Source organism: Calonectris borealis, chromosome 2 (assembly GCF_964195595.1).
Source record: "Calonectris borealis chromosome 2, bCalBor7.hap1.2, whole genome shotgun sequence".
Classification (NCBI taxonomy): domain Eukaryota; kingdom Metazoa; phylum Chordata; class Aves; order Procellariiformes; family Procellariidae; genus Calonectris; species Calonectris borealis.
Genome location: NC_134313.1, coordinates 80,457,282 through 80,475,026, shown reverse-complemented (window position 1 = coordinate 80,475,026; position 17,745 = coordinate 80,457,282). Strand labels below are relative to the sequence as shown.

The 17,745-nt window shown below is 36.7% G+C and overlaps 1 protein-coding gene across 2 annotated transcripts in view; it reads left to right on the top strand.

Moving 5' to 3' along the window:
- Positions 1-17,745, top strand: part of SEMA5A (semaphorin 5A) — a 352,567-nt gene that overhangs the window by 176,370 nt on the left and 158,452 nt on the right. For both annotated transcript variants that reach the window (XM_075142440.1, XM_075142441.1), the window contains one exon: positions 15,871-15,933. In XM_075142440.1, the coding sequence (XP_074998541.1) occupies positions 15,871-15,933 (63 nt within the window). The remainder of the gene's footprint in view (positions 1-15,870; positions 15,934-17,745) is intronic.

Genomic DNA, 17,745 nt, shown 5'->3' with positions numbered 1-17,745 from the left:
GTGCTAAGATACGAAAGAAATTCCCTCTGTACTCCTTGTGCAGCACAACACATCTGCCTCTTGTGCGCAGAAAGTAGCTAACCCATTGAAATTTTTGGCTCGTTCCGTTATTTTAATTTATACAAGTGCATGTTTCAGTTTGGAATTGAATCCAAACAGATTAGCATTTGCGGAGAACCTACCTCCTAAAATAGACGAAACTTTGATAAGAGATGTTATTGTGGTGGGGACAGTGGGAGGGATTTGAAAGCATGCATTTTAAGTATGTCCAGACTGTTACCAAGTCAGAATTGTTGTTTGCGCTCTGCCTTGCATCACATCTGCATTATCCCCCCCAGGATTCTTGAGATACCAATCTCTCTTCATTAAAACAAGAACAACAGCCAAGTGATTGAGATTCCTGCTTGGCTTATCACATTTGGAAAGCTAGATTCTTTCGACAGTAAGACATGACAAGCTACATCTATACTAGAAAAATAATGTATGTTAGAAAATAACTTTCAACTAGCACAACATCAAACATGATTTTGTATGTAATTTAGATTGAGATTAAAAACATTTATTGCACATGCATTACTCTATCCATTTATTAAAACAAGTTTGTATTTATTGATGCTATAACTGCTGTATACTGGAAGTTGCTCATGTAAGCATTAGGAGGCATTTGGTGGGTTACTAGATTGGTTAGTTAAAATGTGCTAATTTAGTTAGCACATTTAGTGAGTTAATTCTACCCTAGAGGAGTTCACAGATATGTCTGGAAGGAAGGAATTCAATTGATGAGTACAAAAATAATTCCTAACTGCCATTAATCCAGTGCAGCAGTTTGTTGGCAGTGGATTTGGGACAGTGGAGTAAGAGAAGAAGATGAAAACTGGACAAGACTAAAGCTTTATGTCTTCCTCTTCTCTTCCTATTTTTGCTTACTGGTATGATAGCTTTTATTTTACATTACTTTTAGTTTAAGTGCTTTCATATTCTGTTAATGCAGCTGTGCTTCGAGTGTTCTCCTGCTCTAGCAATTAGTTCCAACTGTAAGGGAGGCAGTCAGTGCTCTAAAATGGAGCATATACCCATTTCATTTGGGATACCCCTTTTTCCTTTTATGGTTTACTCGTTTGCTTTAATATTGCTATTATTGGTGTTACTGTTATTGTTGTTATTAGTACTAGCAGTAGCAGTTTATCTTTTAGGGAATGCATGATGTTCTTGCCAAGGGCATTTTTTTTGGTGCAGAAGAATTTATTTTGAGGACATCAACCATCGCTAAAAAGTTAATGTTATTTAATCGTCCCAGAAAAATGTGCAAAAAAAAAATGCAAAATCCAGCTCACGTGCATTCATAATGCTAATTCTGTTCTGAAGTTTTGCTACCCTAATAACTTTGTAAAATCAGAAGTTTTTTCTGGTCAAGCACAGAATAGAACTTCTCGAAAAGCTGCCTACTATGTTGTCTTATTTCCACCCCAATCGCTTTGTGATTGTGTGTGTGGAAGAAGAAAGAGGCAGAAAAGACGGTTACAAATAGAACAATTGAAAAAGTTTATTTTTCTCTACTCTAATTCTTACAAATAACTTCTTTTGCTCATAATTTCCTCTCTAGTAGAGGAAAATTGCAGTCTAAAGGGTGGAGGCTTGGAGGTTTCTGAAAGATGTGAAGTACCAAGAAGAGTCAGAAGCAGATTATTATACTAAAGATCCGGTTAGCCTTATTGATTAGTCTTAAAAATACAATGTGTGTTAATGGATTTTCATCATTTTCAGTGTAATCCAATCTATCGTGCAAGAATAGAAACATGCATATATTTATGGTAGAGTGATTAAAAACCAAAGAAGTTACAAAGGTATGCATCAGAATCAATACTTCTAAGAGCTAAAGCGACTGTGAGAAGAACTTTTTTTTTTCTTTTTTTCCCCCTGAACTGATTTCTGGCAAATGGAGAGCATCATGAATGAAGATATTCACATTGGATTTTAGGTGATTTGAAGAGGGCAGCATGCAAACTATTACCAAAAAAAGTGCAGAATTGAAGCAAAAAATTGACAAACGCACATATAATAATTCCATAATGAAAATAATATGTTTTTATGTAATTACATTTCTATAAAGTATCTCTCTAATATATACACCCACGTAATAATTCCGTAATTCCAATACAGTGGCATGACATTCAAGTTTTTGGGTTTTTTTGTTGCTTCTGTTTCTCAGTGGAGTGGCTGGGTCCTTGCTTGCATGCAACGCACATTGGAATTTATCTGCCACATGTTGCTATAGCATAGATTTTGTGTGATTAACTGGAACTGCTTTCTCACAGTGCTGCAATTTTCAAAATCATTTTGAATTAAAAAAAAAGAGTCTCTAGCTATGAATGTTGTTTGGAGTAGGGAAAAGTGTGAGGAGGAAGGAGGGGCAGAGAGGAGCTGTTATGGGCTGGCCGCAGCCCCCCATTCCCCATCGCCCTGTGCTGCTGGGGGGAGGAGGTAGAGAAGTCAGGAGTGAAGGGATGAAGTTGATCCTGTGAAAAGGTGGTGGGGAAGTGTTTTAGATTTGTCTTTGTTTCTCATCATCCTACTCTATTTTTAATTGGCAACAAAATGAATTTATGAGAAAGCAGCTGGGTGTCCATCTGGCAGCCAGCCAAGCAGTCTACATCGTAGCGTGGTTTTTAAATATACACACACTCTAATTTCTGTCCCGCCTTCCCTCTGCTTTCTCCATTAACTCACAGATTAGAATTAATATTAAAAGTATCTGAATTCAAAGCACTATGATTAACCGAGAATACTGATAGCCCGCATGGATGTTGCCAGAAATTATCTAGTGCTATTTCTAAGAGCGTGGCTAGGGAAGAATGCATTTTTTAATCAATTTGAAAAGTTATGTGGGCATTGTAAAAGATCTGGCAGTGGGACAGGACATGTCTTAGGTTACTGATGTGAAGTTCCTCTTCTGCTTGAGGAATTGGTTGTGTAGATTCTCAGTCACAGTTAACATGCAGGCCAAAAGGATGTCTGTACCCTCGTTTTAAAAATGAGGATCACTCAGTTTCCTTTGCCACACAGAGCAAGCAAGATTCACTGGCGTGTCTGCTCCTTTTTTGTAGGACAGGCACATGTATTCATGTATTGTAAAGCTAAAGTGTGGGTATTCATTTCTTTCCTTTAGCATAGACTCAGATCCTAGTCCTGCAGGTAACTTTAGGTAAAGCCTTATTCTGTCCTTGAAGATCCCAGGCAGTATAAGAGTCTGTGTGCTGGGAAACAGTTGAAAATTCAGGGCTGAAGTGTACTTCGAGAAAAGTTATTACAGGAAAGTTTCGTTTGGTTCTGTCCAAGTTTAGGCCTCAAATATCTTCCCTGAGGAGGCAATAACCTTGCTTGCATTGCAGATGAATTTTAAATATGTGAGTTCCCTCTTCTTTAAATCTTCGTGTTCTTTAATCTTCCCCCCCGCAACTCTTTTTGATTTGTTTCCATTCTGTTTTCGGGGTGAAAGAAGCATGTCTATAGATGCAGGCTTTACCATGAGTCTTGGGCTCTCTGTGAGTTTTAACGTGTTCCTTGTGATTCGGTAAAAGAACTGAGTAATTTCAGTAGGCATTGAAAAATTTCAGCAGGTGTTTTCCATTGGTAAAGACCTCCACTGCAAGGAGAGGTTACAGAATCTGCAAGGAGAATGTTGCTATTAAAATCTCACAATATCTTTCAAAAGCATAACAAGTCTTATTTCCTGAACTCTGTAAATTTTGATTTGGCTGCTATTAATACCTAGAGCTTCTTTAAGTGTGCATCACACTGAATATTGTGGAGAAATGCTAAGCAAATGTTTGTGCCATTTAATTGTTTTAAAATAATACATATTCCTCCCTCCACTTTAAGACAAATACAAAGCCAGTGGTGTTTTTTTCTAGGAAGTTCTTTTTTTCTTTTTTTTTTTTTTATCAGAGGTAAAGATTATCCTCTATTTTTTCCCTCAAGAATACTGAGAAATCTTTATTTTGATATACATTACACTTAAAATAGAAAATTAATTTTGAGTTTTTGGAGCTTTCTGACTTTGCAGCTTTGTAGAGGTACACTCAGCCTGATCTGAGTTTCAAACCCATTTCACTATTCACAGGAAAGTAAGAGCTATAAATGAATAGGCTTTGGTCTAACTCTAAAGTTTTTCAGTACTTCAGGCGTTATGCTAAGGGGGTTTCCTGTTATAAGCTACTGTGCAGAAGCAGTCCCTTTTCTGTAGTGGATATTGAGAATGTTTACAATTTCTAGTCTTTCTTCTGTTCTTCTTAGACAAAATTCCCTTTGATTTTGAAGTGTTTTGCTATAGTAAAAGCTCTGGGATTTAGAACATTGACTTCAAAGGACTCACTTCAGCAGAAAAAGCACAGGAGAATTTTTAAGAAATAATTCCTAGTAATAATAAAGTTTTTGTTACTTTCTGTTTATAATGCTAAACTAGTATCCAGTATAAACGAGTGTTAAAAAGCTAAGAGCTATAACATACCCACCAGGGAACAAATTGTTAATAAGGTATAATTTGATGGGGGAAAGCTGATGGCATCTGCAAAAAGAAAAAAGAGCCCCATGGCTGCATAGAAGTGCCTTATTAACAGTTGCACTCGGCGTTCTGTTGAATGAGCTTTATTTATCATGTTTTTATAGCTACCTCCACTGAGCTCTCAGCTTCTGCGAGAAAAATACCAAGTACAATATTGTTCTTCCAATGCAGCAATCAAAGGGTTTCTAAACAACGAAAAATGGAAAAGAGGCTACAGGAAGAGGAGAACATCACACAGCTAGTTCAGAAATAAGTTTCTTCGATTAGGCTCCCTGTGTGAGGTTGCTACTAAAATTTGTGTGTGTCACTGAAATTTAGGAGATACTTTCTCAACTTTGCCTTGCTTGGTGAGTTCTCCCATGGCTACCTTCTCCCTATATAGCTTCCAGAAAAGTACCAGCAAAGACAACTGTTATTTAGAAGTGCGGACATGGGTCTTCGGGAGAGTGTGATGGTTTTTTTAAAAATATTTGGGGTTTTTCCACTGGAAAAACTGCAAAGAAAGAATGCAGTTAGAAACTTCTGCCAAATTACTATCACTGTAGAATAATCTAGGAGCTCATCAGCAAAACCCTTCCTTCACAAAGCATCTGATATATTTAGCTAGGCATCAGTGTTTTATGAACTATTTTCTCTTTCTTCGTTCATGATCCTCTAATACTAGTGGATCATGCAGTAACAACAAATACAGAATTCCCAGCCTGTACACCAGGCATCACATCACACAGACTGTGATTGTTTTTCCCCTCCTCCATTTTGATTTTAGAGCAAAAGCTCTTTTGCAAAAATCATCAGAGGTTCACCTGTCACAGTGTGGGTTTGGGCGCACAGCTAATAATCACTGAGTAACAAGGGCATATACTGAATGGCTATCACTTATTTATTAAGTTTCATTGCATAAATACTTTTTAGCAGTCTAATTAATGATTAGTCGACTGTTACACAGTCAACCTATTGTTATAAGTGATTACTCTGTCAGATAATAGGTTACATTTGATTACATAGGTCCATCAGTAGTGTTTTCTACAAATGTGCTCATGACCATTTATAACAGATTTCTCAGGTTTAAAACAACTGTTAATAATTTATCAAATCTATGAAAACTTAATCTTGGTCTGAAATATGAATTGTCAATTTAATCTTTTAAACACTCTTAGAAAGTAATGATTATTTTTTTGTCTCTCTGCCTTTAAGAATCCAGTTGATTGTAGTGGAGATTATCCACTGAGGAAACTGAAAGCATACTCAGTGACTTACCTTCCTTACCAGAGGAATTTTGATGGACTGAGATTTGTGGTGGTTGGCAATTAACTAAGTCAAATAAAATTCCCTGGCTCTAGAGTGTTTTACCTGCAACATACCCTCTGGCTACAAGTGCACAAGGGACACAAAACTTATCCCCCTTTATCACATCTTGTTCGTTGTTGTTTTCTTTGGAACACATTGGCTGGAATGCTTAGGCCGAGCCTAAAGGTTTAGTAGAGCTTCCTACAACTGTCCAATTTCCTGCTGAAATGCGAGGTCAGCAGGGAGGGAAATAGGAGGGAAAAAGTTGGAGATGAATTGTTAAGAGATGCTGATGATTGTTTTGGTGACTGCTTTTCCAAGATTCCTTGTCAACATGGAATGAGGTGAACACCTTTATATATACCAGGGGTATTTCTTTCCCTCTAAGCAGCCGTTTTATTGTCTCTGCGAAAATGGCCACTTATGACTTATTTGGATCTGAATGTTTGTCTTTTAGAAATTGGATAGAAATGACCCACTCATTTCACATAGCTAATACTAAGTTACCAGATGGCACTGACCTCCACTAATTAATAACTTGAATGATGTTTAACACATAACCTGGAGGTGAAAAGCTCCATGTGTCATTGACATTACTCCAGATAATTCGCTTGTGTCAAAAAACAAAAATGAACTCACATTCGTGCTTTTTCATAGCCTCACCATTATCTCAAATCTTCACAATGAAATTGTAATTTAAAGATGCATTGTGGGCCTCCTTCTTCCCCCTGCTCCTTCCATTGCAATTGGAGTACATGATGTGCTCTTGAAGACTTTTTCATATTCTGAGCAGATATTCTCCTTAGTCCTGATGCTCCTGTTTGTCTTTCTCACCCTTGATTTCTGTATAATATTAACTGTAGTGCAGCTACACTCCAGTGATTTTCCTAGTAGGTTCAAGCTTTCCTGTTTCAATAAGCATCTTTTGCTCTTTGTGTTTAATGAGAATTTTTCTCAGTCTGCTGTTCTTTTTTTCCTTTTCTCCACAGCTCACAATATTACGTATGTGTTGATGACACTCATTTATGTGCCTCTTTACTTTTTATTCTTCTCCATATTCTTGCTGTATTGTGTCTCAGATTATCTTAGTGTTTGTCAAATTAAATCCAGTTATTTTAAAGTAAATACCAAATAAATAACCAAAATAAAAATTTGCTTCTTCTTTCCCTGAGTGACCTGTCAGTCATGTTGCCATCAGCCCTGTTGCCAACTCTTTGGAAATTTGGTGGTGTTTTTTTTATTGTGTTCCATTTTACCCCATCCACTTTCTAAATGTCTTATATATCTATGTGTTATTCTTAATATGCAAGAAGAAAAATTAATCTTGATTTTTCCAAAATCACTTTTCTGGTCAGTTAATTTAAGCAGAAGGATAAGCAGAAGATCTCATGTTTGTATCTCTCTGCTATTGAACCATTTATTTCTTCACTGGCTTTTCACTGAACAAGCTGTACGAATTGGTGATTCTTACATTTCTTCTGTTGTTAGCGTTCTGCTTTCTCTCTGCTTTCATTTGTCTAAAAGCTTCTTACCTTGATTTGGTTGCATATTTATTGGACGTATATATGTTAAAGTTCCTTCAACAATTTTTGTCTATTTACTGTCTCATAAGATGCCATTTTTAGGCTAACTTTTCAAAATACTTTTATTATTGCAAATAACAATTGTTGTAAAGTCATTGTAATATTTTCTCTAGAACTATAGATGTGTATTACTATGAACAGAAACAAGCCTGCTGTTACTAAAGCCTAACGGCAAAACTATTTGAATAAATAAGTAAAAAAGACAAACGAAAATTATTATAAAATTGTTATTCTGTTCTTAATGAGACATTATGAACAAAATTATATACGTACATATAGAAATACAAAAATTTCCTTTTTGTAGTCTCAGTTTTTCAGTATGACTTAGAAGATGTTACAAATTTCGTCCTCCACCATACCTCTCAGGTTCCTCTGGTTTTGTGAGCTCATATCTGGAAGCTATAATACAGCTGTCTTTGGCATCTCGGGGGCAAGATACAGTGTGTTGACTATGCCTCTCAGAAATTATTTCAGGAAGGTTTTTGATTTGCAGTCTTCTGAAGTGTCATACCTTCCTTGACTGTCTGTGGCTGAAAGGTAAGGAGCGCTGATTGCTGGGCTATTTCTTTAATCCCGCATCCATGCCAGCATGGCTGTCTTGAACAGCAAGTTAGCTTGGGGCAAGATGGCACACCTTCTGGTGCCGCCTCTTCCTTTCCCATTTCCATGTTTCTTAGCAGCAATGAGCAGATGTACAGGAAAATAAACTTCTGCCTGCCTATGCTCGAGGTCCAAACCAACATTTTGTGGCACTCTGGTGCCAGGAGACTCTTTTTTTCCACTTACTCCATTATTTAACCTAGGGGGTTGAGGAGTATGAAATTACATTGAAGTATCTTTCCCTTCCTTGAAATAAAGAGAATCCTGACATTTCTCATCAGCACCTAGAAGTTTACAACACTATTTGTAAAAAAATAAAATGAAATGTTGCTTTCAAAAGGAATGGAGCCTACTGCAATCAATCTTATTTGCCAAAAAGCAGGAAACGCTTTAAAACTCAGTGTGCTAACACAGATGTTAAATCTTAAAGGATTCACATATAATTTATTCAATACATTAAATTTACTGTATGTAATATAATTTCAGAAAGTGCATTAAAAATATGTTATGAAATCTCATTCCTACCTGCTGAATGGCTGCCAAGTTTGGTAATGCAAGAACATTTTGTTGTTTTACCCCTTCAGCACAATCCTGCATTCAATTTTTAAATTCCATAAAAACAGTAAAAGCCTCAAAATGCCAGATTAGAACATTCAAAACTTTGAAAGTCACAGGGCAATAGTTTTGTTTTTTTGAATAACTCTCTGGGAGCAGGACTAAAAACCGAAGTTCCAAGTTTTGAGTTGCTAACTTCCAGGTTTGGAACTGCATTTTCCTCTATAAACCTGTCTCTGTTAAATATAAACCAAATTGATGTTTTGTGACATTTAGAAATCTTTGCAGAAGGCAAAGAGAGGAATGCACAGGTGGATGGGTAGGTGGCATTTGTGAAAGTTCAGTCTTGGGCAAAGTCTTGTGTCATTAAAGTCAGTGGAGTAGCCAAACACTGAGGGTTTGTGAAAGACTTAGTAACTCTAAATTCTTCTCTAATATGCTTAACTCTTTGTTTTAATTTTATCATATTAATTCTGTCAATTTTTCAGCAATTTTTCAACAATTTATTTGCATAGTCAATAAAATAAGCTAATTAAAACTTTGGCTACTTCATGAATTGGCAGGGTATGTACTTCTCACTTTTTTAATATACTTCAGGCCAGTGTATTTGAAATAAAACTGACACCAGCTCCTTGAAGCCATATAAAGCTTCATATATTACTTGGTTTAAGTATGGAATTATATATCTATCAGGGGATCTCAGTTCTTATTGAATTCCAAACCCTGGAAAATTCGAGCATGATTTGATGTTTATTTTCATATATTTCGCACTGCTTACTTTATAAGAAACTAATTTTCTAACTGTGGATGAACAGTAAAAGCTGGTTCTGAACAAATGAAAACACACATAATGTTATTCCCAGGAGAACTGGCTGTTACATGTGGTAATTGGTGGCAAGACACTGCAGTGACTGTAGCCAATTAGTAAAGTTGTCCATACGGCGTTGGACTTCTTGTATGAGCTGCTGGCCTATCACTTCATATGAAAGCCTAACAAGCGTGCCTTTAGTCCCCAGAAACCAGCTTGTCCTTTTTGATGAGCCAAAAGGGAACGCTGTGTTAAAGGGAAGTCCCTTTTTAATATTTTACTCTAGTTTTTCCACAGAGGATGATCACTCTTCGAAGTTGACTGTTTGTCAGGAGCCTGTTGGCAGGATAGACAGCTCCAGCAATAATGGCTTCAAGGACGAGGGGTCATGGCTCTGTGGAAAGCAAGGAAAATGGTTCCTCTGAAGTATAGAGAGGTATAAATCTTTCTTAAGTGGCTTTACATATTTGCTGGAAGCAAGGATGTCACGCCTTAAAATGTCTGGTAACCATCAAAACCACCACTAACTCTGTGGCTGCTAATTTGCTGCTCATGTCTTGCTGGTATACTTCTCTGTGGCTACATTCCTTCTTTGTATTTACGACCCTGACGCTTTCTTTATGGCCACTTCAAACTCAGCTTTTGGACTCCAGCATACGTGTTCATTGAAAGCTAATTAGGTAGGCTGCAAGACACCCTCGCCAAACAAGACACAACTTTTTGAAGCCGTTCCATTGCTGGGCTGATGTGAATAATAAGGCGATATTACTCATGTTTGCTGACATATATTTTTATGGTTATTGCCATTATACCCCAACTCCCCAGAGTATTGTTTAAATACATGATATAAGAGATGAAAGCAAGCAGATAATGAAAAAGGAAATATCATGTAGTTGTTAATTTTTGGCATTCTGTAATTAAACCATCTTCTTTAATGTTATTTTTGCCAGTATCTAATTAGGAGAGCCATCTGCCTAAGAAGTGCTGGACCATCTGTCTGGAATAATGTTCTGTTCATTTTTTGGTTCTTGACTAATTAACTTCTTCCTCTATGAAATGTAGTAGTACATTCTGTTTCTACACTTCAAAGAAGTTCATATTTAAAAATACATATGAATGTGTACCTGTCCACATGTATACGTTATGAGTGTCTGTGTAGCTATAGGAGCATAGTTCTTCCAGGAGATCTGATTGTGCTCAGTTACGTGTGCGGCTTCCCCTGTAGGTGAAAGCCATGCGTTTCTTGTTGACCTGTAAGTACAACTAATACATATCTCACCTAACACATTCAAATTGACCAGTCCTTTCTTGATTGTGTTGAAATTTCAAATTTCCTGTCTGCATTTACTAATTAAAGTTGTAATTGTGGAAAGGGGCTATATTAAAGTTAATTAGTTAGGGGGTTGATTCCCCCCCCCCTTTGTATTTTGTAATTTTTCTGGAAAATCATAGAATAATTTGTGTTGGAAAGGACCTCCAGATGTCTTGTCTAGGGACTTACTTTGTTGCTGCATGTTGGGCATGAAGAGAACCCCTTGACAGTTATTTCTTAAATGGAAGGGACACGTGAACATTATTCACTGCTTCTACACTCCATGATTCTCTTTTAGTTTCTTCTAAGGTATTTGGATAAATCAGTTTAGATTGGAGATTTTATTTTGGTTTCCATTGGAGCTGATTTCTTTACATTTATTTAGTTTGCCTGCTGAAGATACAATAGTTTAACTTTTAAGCAAGGCTCTTATCGTTCATCCAAACAGAGAAGTTATGAAATATATTTGTTGTTCCAAAGAATATGGTTAATTTTAATACTGTAGTTTTTAACTTAACATAGATGGGTATTGGATGTATATTTTTCTTCATTTTGAAGATAATAGTTTCATTATATAGCTTGAGTTGGAATTTGTTTCTTCTCTGGCTGGAATTTCTCTCGTCCCCTTGAAAATGCCAGGAGGGATTTCATCTGAAATTTTTGAAGCACTTTACAAACATCAATGATGTCATGTTTAAAACACTGATATAGTTATTTGCAATTGAGCTTTTACAAAAAGATGCCTGCCATCAGTTTGAAAATTGAGTTAAAACTTAGAGTTAAGTGTACACCAAAGCCATATTTCTGATTTTATGTCAAATCCGTATGGAGCTTTGTGGTTCGTGTATTTTTTTTAATTGAAGAAAACAGTATGTGTTCAAAAGTGAACTGTGACTTCCTCATCAGACTACACTAGGTCAAGTTCAAGTTGTACCTGTCAAGTTCAGTCTTTAGAGTTGTTCACACTGACTTTCACAGGGCTAAAAATCTCACTGCAAACATTTTGCACTGCTCTGCTGGTGACCGTTACATAATTAAGGTTTATTTATGTCTACTAGAATGTAGTTATGCTGAAGATTGGGAAATTAGAAACAAACTAAAGCAAGGAATTAAATTTATAGAGGTGCTTGAAAGACCATATTGATGGCAGGATTTGTGAAAGCTGTGCTGCTGTAAATAGTGTCAGCTTGCTATCAGAAACAGACTGATGTGCTACCTTAAACCCTCCTCCTTAACCTATGCAGCTACGTTCTTTGTGGAGATGCGTAGCAGTAGCTGATGTACTACCCATCCTTATTTTCTCTAGCACTAACATTCAAATCCCTGTTTCCTCTTTCTCCAGAGTGAAGAAACTTGAGTGTCTATAATTTGGTTCAATGAATTTTGTTGCCAGCTTAAGCAGAATTATAATATTAATTAAAAACAGTACACAGAATGCTGAAGGTTGTATTTTGCCATCTGAAAATTGGAGCTTCTTATTAAGAAATGCGGGAAAGAAAAGATCCTAACAGGATAAAGTTTAGCTCTGTAGGCCTTCATAGTGAATCAAATATCCAACATGGTATGCGTATCATATTCGCACTGCTCATCTGAACTTCGTGGAAATATTAGCAAACGGTATAATGCAGGAGAATATGTCAATTTAACGCAAGCAGTGGAAACCAGTAACATCTTTAAGTAAACCTGGGTTTGCACTTGCTTTCTAAAATAACACAATCCGTATGTCTGGTCTTTCAGAATTAAAACCTTAAAGTCTTAATCTTTTACTGACGAAAAACCACATTGGTATTATTCTCTTGGGACATTTTGTTTTGTCTTTATGTGCTGAAGATTCAGGACACATTTTCCTCCTTTTTTTCCCACATTGAAATGACATTTAACTTGAGTTTTCCACCTGTCTTCTCCCTGTATATTACCAGTAGGCTGTGTTGAATATCTGAATTTCCATTTTGGGGGAAAGTCCCCCAAATTTCCTGAAGATTAGAAGAAAAGAATTAGCTGTGTATAGAAATGTTTGTCTATACCTGCTCTTTTCATTTAATCAGCAGTAGGACGTATGTATGCGTTACTGAACTGTGCAGGAGCCTTAGGGACCAAAGTACAACAGTTTGAACTACTGAGCTCTCTTCAGATGCCTTTGTAATATTTTTCATTTGCAGCCTGCTCTGTTATTATCTCCTCCAGCAGTGGAACCCCGGCTAGAGGACTATAACTACACTTGATTTCAAAGATGGCACTTGGCTTTGTCACCAGTGTGTCTGCACTTATTTCTTGTCTAGACAATATTGCTCCTTTGGCATATGTTGTCATGAACAGGGTTTTCCCAGAGAGTTTGCCATTTGGTTAGCTTGCAAGCATATGTATTTACATATAGTTACAGGAGTTTATTCTGTTTGTGTTCTTGTATGTGCTGTTAACTATGGTATCCAGAAATATTACATAATGTTTTAATATTTAGTATCTTTATTTAAATCTATGCATTTTGTGGATGTCAAAGAAAGAGAAGAAAGTTTATTTTCAGTTATGCTAATAATGGTATTAGTGGTTTTGTGATGTGGTGGTAAAATTATTAATATTTAAGATTTGAGAGGTCTAGCTAAGATGTTTGTCCTAACTAAAAGAATATTCAACTAAAAGCTAACAGTCTAATCATTGTTTCCAGCTCACCACTTCTGAGCTAAGGTAATACTGGGTGTGCCACTCCCACAGGCTCCACCAGGAGCCATATCTCTATATTGTCACAGTATTTACTGTTTGATTCCTTCTTAGAAGTGTGGCAGTTCGCAAGCTCCTTAAGGAGTCCATCCCTCCCAGGGATGGATACCTGGCTTTGCTAACATTAAAATTACTGTTTTTCTTCACCTCTTTCTTTTTATCTAAAACAGTATGTAGGCTGGGTCTCTGTGATCACTTGGCAGAGAACAGGGGAGCAGAGGGGGAGATGCTGTCCCAATGTTCTCTCACTATGATCAGAGTTAATAAAGCTTCTGCCTGATTTATCCTAAGTTTTACTTGCATTATTATGCACTTGGAGTTCCCAAATTCTCCAACCATGATGTGCTTGTAGAGATGCATTGTATGCTTTTCTCAGATTTCGTGGAAAGCTTGAAGAATTGTCACTTTTGGATTCTGAATTTCCTATCTCCGTCTGTTGATTTTCTTTTCCAAAACTTTCAGTGCCTGAGAAATGCAGTTAATTTGCTTGATTTGTGACATTGTGTAATTTTTGCATTTCACATCCTCTCCTTCAAATTACTCTTTTACCGCAGACTTAGAGCCAATTGAAAACTGGGTATCGCGTCCCTGAAAATTTATTTATTGATAAACATTTTATCTTTAATCCAATCTTCCTGTCTTCTTACTTCCTGCTGTTCATGCTTGGCATATTCTTCTCAGTTCAGATTTGGCAAGAACTTTCCTTCAAACCTTCTTTTTAAGCACCCATATTCCACTAAATCTTTCTTCTCTGACCTCCTACTGGTAACTTGTGCGTTTCTCCAGGCATTTGAAATTTTTTGTGTGTTTAAAGATAATATATTCAGTATCAGATACTTGTATCTAGTGCCATATAACATATAGGTTCAGGTGTCCTAATGGATGGATTAGGAACTTAAGTCGGTTATCCAAGAGCAGTCTTTTGTACTGTCATCTCGGTTATGGACGTAGATAGCTTCTTGTATTACAGAGTCAAAAGAGTGAAGTCATTGCTGCTTTTTTGTCTAACACATTGCTGCTTTTTTATCTAACTCAGTATGAGATTTCTTTCATGCTACTAGATACAGTTTGTCATAAACGCTAGGGTCATTCACAAGTGGATTCTTCCAGAAGTTTTCAGTATATTCCCCAATATGCTGTAGTTGTTCATCTGCAAAAGCAAACACTGTAAATGGGAAGGTTTGGGGTGGAGAAAGAGAAGTAATGGCATTAGTTTTTATAAGTCTTTTTTACCCCCTGAAATGAAAAAGCTCGTTCTTGGGCTTGTTGAAACACAAATCAAATAGTACTGCGTAGTATACTCTGAAAGCATTTTCCCCTTTAGTTTAAATAGCTTTCACCCTATTATTTTTATTAATTATAGAGTCTACTTGCTGTTAATATAGTCTCCATTAAAAGACAGGTACAAAAAATTACCTATCTTAAATCTGAATGAATGGTCTTTCATTATTTCCTGGTAAATAAAAATGAAAAAGCTGCACTTTCAATAATTAAGCAGCAGTGGTTAGTTTAGAAATCTCAGTTCTTCCTGATAAAACGTATAGTGCTTTGTGGCATTTTTGTCTAAAGAACACATGGATGTGCACTGTCGAGGTGAAAGAATGCAGAGTGATTTAAAACGCACTCTGACTACACAGCATATACAGGCATTCAAATATGTACATGTATTGGGACATAAACACCAAGCATATGACCTGCTCCACTGAACAATAGAGTTTGTAAGTCATAGCTGTTGAATGTTAAATATGGAAATAATTGGAGTTAACTCATGCAATGAAACTGTAGTAACGCAGGCTAGGCGTTACAGTCCTGGCATAAATCTGTTGAAGCAGAGAGGCAGCTCAAAAATGAGGATAAATTGCTTCTGCTTTGCAGTGCTCCATTTCACTTTTGTCTTGTATGTGTCTGCCCATTGCTCCTTTCTCTGAATGGATGTTTTACTCCTTCTGATTAGTGCTGCAGTCATACCTTGAGAAGCTAGAATTTCCATTTGATGCTTGAGATAAATACTGCAAAAACTGCAACAGGGCACATTTTCCTACGGCGCAAGGTCTCTCAGCAGAGCTGACCTCAGGTGCTGTGTTGATGCAGCCCAACTCTGGTGGGGAGAGAGGGTCAGCCTTTCTCTGTGTTCCTAACTGCTTACCTTAATACGACTTATACAAAAGTGGCTAAATAGCATCAAATGTGGCTGCAGTTACTTCTCCTGTAGCGGTAGGTACAGTGAATCATGGGAATGGCCAGCTTCGCTTTGGATTAAGACACTGAAAAACCATCAGCAGCAAAACTACATTTCTAAGGAAAAAAAGCTTGTAAGGCGATTATGGATAGAATCACCCACAGCTAATCATCAGTATGCCTGAAGCACATATCTCAAGCATGGGCTTAGATAGCTCTGAGGTTTATATTTGTGTTCCCTACATTTCTAACTAATTCCTGTTGATTGCAGGCAGTGGAATGGCAATGTGATGAAGCTACTAAAAGAGCCTGTTACAGTAAAGGCAAATCAAAGGTAAGCATGAAACAGCTGTTCTGCTTTAATAAAATTTGTATGTTAATAGCAGGTATAATTCAGTGCATAAATCTCTACCTTATGCATTTTTACTGCCTCCCTTTCTGAAGAGAGTTGTAGGAAAGAAGTCTGACACTGATGTATAAGCAAAGGAATAAAAAACAATACAGGGAGTCTGGGGTGAGAGGTACAGTCACGTGATTCTTTTCTGAAACGATCCAGAACTTCAGTTTCCAACAATTTACTGTTTTGACTCTACACATGTCATATGTAATGGGCTGTATTCTCACTTCATTTTCAGTGCTGTAAATCCCAAATAACTGTGTAATTACTTTGTAAAATCCTCAATTTATTTCCCGGTGTATTAGATGCAATTTTAGGAACATTTATATATCATATCTACTGGCGCTATGAAGAAAATAGTATGAAATTCACTAACTTTTTAGACATGGGACTTGATATATTTTTAGTATTCAGAACCAATTCCTTATCTGACCAACTACGATTTTTTTTATTCACCACAGGTAAGTGCAATGCTAACATGGAACCTGTACAGATGCTGTGTTCTTTAGCGGCTGTCCTAAGCTGAAGCTAGTTATCAAATGAATTATAAAAGCAGTTAGAAATGCATGCAATCTATGTCTGTAATTATTATACTGCTTAATGATTAAAGTGAATTGAGTTAAAACATGAAGAGAAAACACATCAACAGCGATAACTACAGACGAGCACACTTGCTTTCAAGACGCACGTTCAGTAGAACATGTCAACATACGTTACTAATGTGCAAAACTCAAAAAACCCCCAAACTTCAAAAACGTATTCCAAATGCTTCTACCATCTAATAGAGGAGGAGCGTCTTCTGCATAATCATCTAATCACTGACTTTTTAACTTCTCCCATTAAACAGTTCATTTCCAGCTTTTTTTACTAAGTGCTGGAAAATAATGTTGGCCTATCCATTTCTGTTTGAGATTAAGGAGGAAGAATGGCCTCACTTCAGAAGCAGGACCGTGTTATACTGTGAGGAGAAAAAAATATGACATAATTGCTTGGGGAAAAAAAGCAAGTTTAGTGAATGTGCAGTGTAAAGCTTCATGCATGGAAGATGATTGTCCTTATGGAGGAACATCTTTCACTGTAGAAATGAGTTTACAGTACTGGGAAAAGGCATTAAGAATGGTGTTACCTTCTTTGTCCTCCTTTCCCTTTCTTTCCATCTCAATGTGGGAAACGTATTTAAGAGTTACTGGTCACTAGCTATTAAGGTGCAGGATTTGCTAGGTATATAGAAGGTATTAATAGCTAGAGAAAAGAAATGGTTTAGATTTTAGTTAAAGATTTTTAACTTGAGTAGAAAAACTCTGGTGACTCAAGTTATGTGTGAAGGCTTTAATGGCGGAAATAGCATCTAGCAAGCATTCTGATCTACAATCTTGTCGGTTTGTAGAGAGAAAAGAAAGAACTTCTGGGACCTCATACTTTAAGCGAATGTTTCATTTTCTAAGTTGTAATTTCTCCCTAGAAGATTTACGCTTCTTCATGTAATACATCCCTCAAGCCTTCATCCTTAGTTTTCAGATGACAATACTCTGAAGTAAGAGAGCATGCTCAAGTGACAATGGAATATGACAGGTTGCGTTGATCAAGATGCATATACAGTTCAAACTATCATGGTAGGAATGCAATGTGAAACTAAAAGTTTATGTCTCTGTGTTACAGTGGTTTTCCAAGTTTAAAACTGTGAGAATAATATTCAGCTTGTCTGAAAGTCACAGTGCAGTAACTGTGATCTAACATGATGGATGAAAG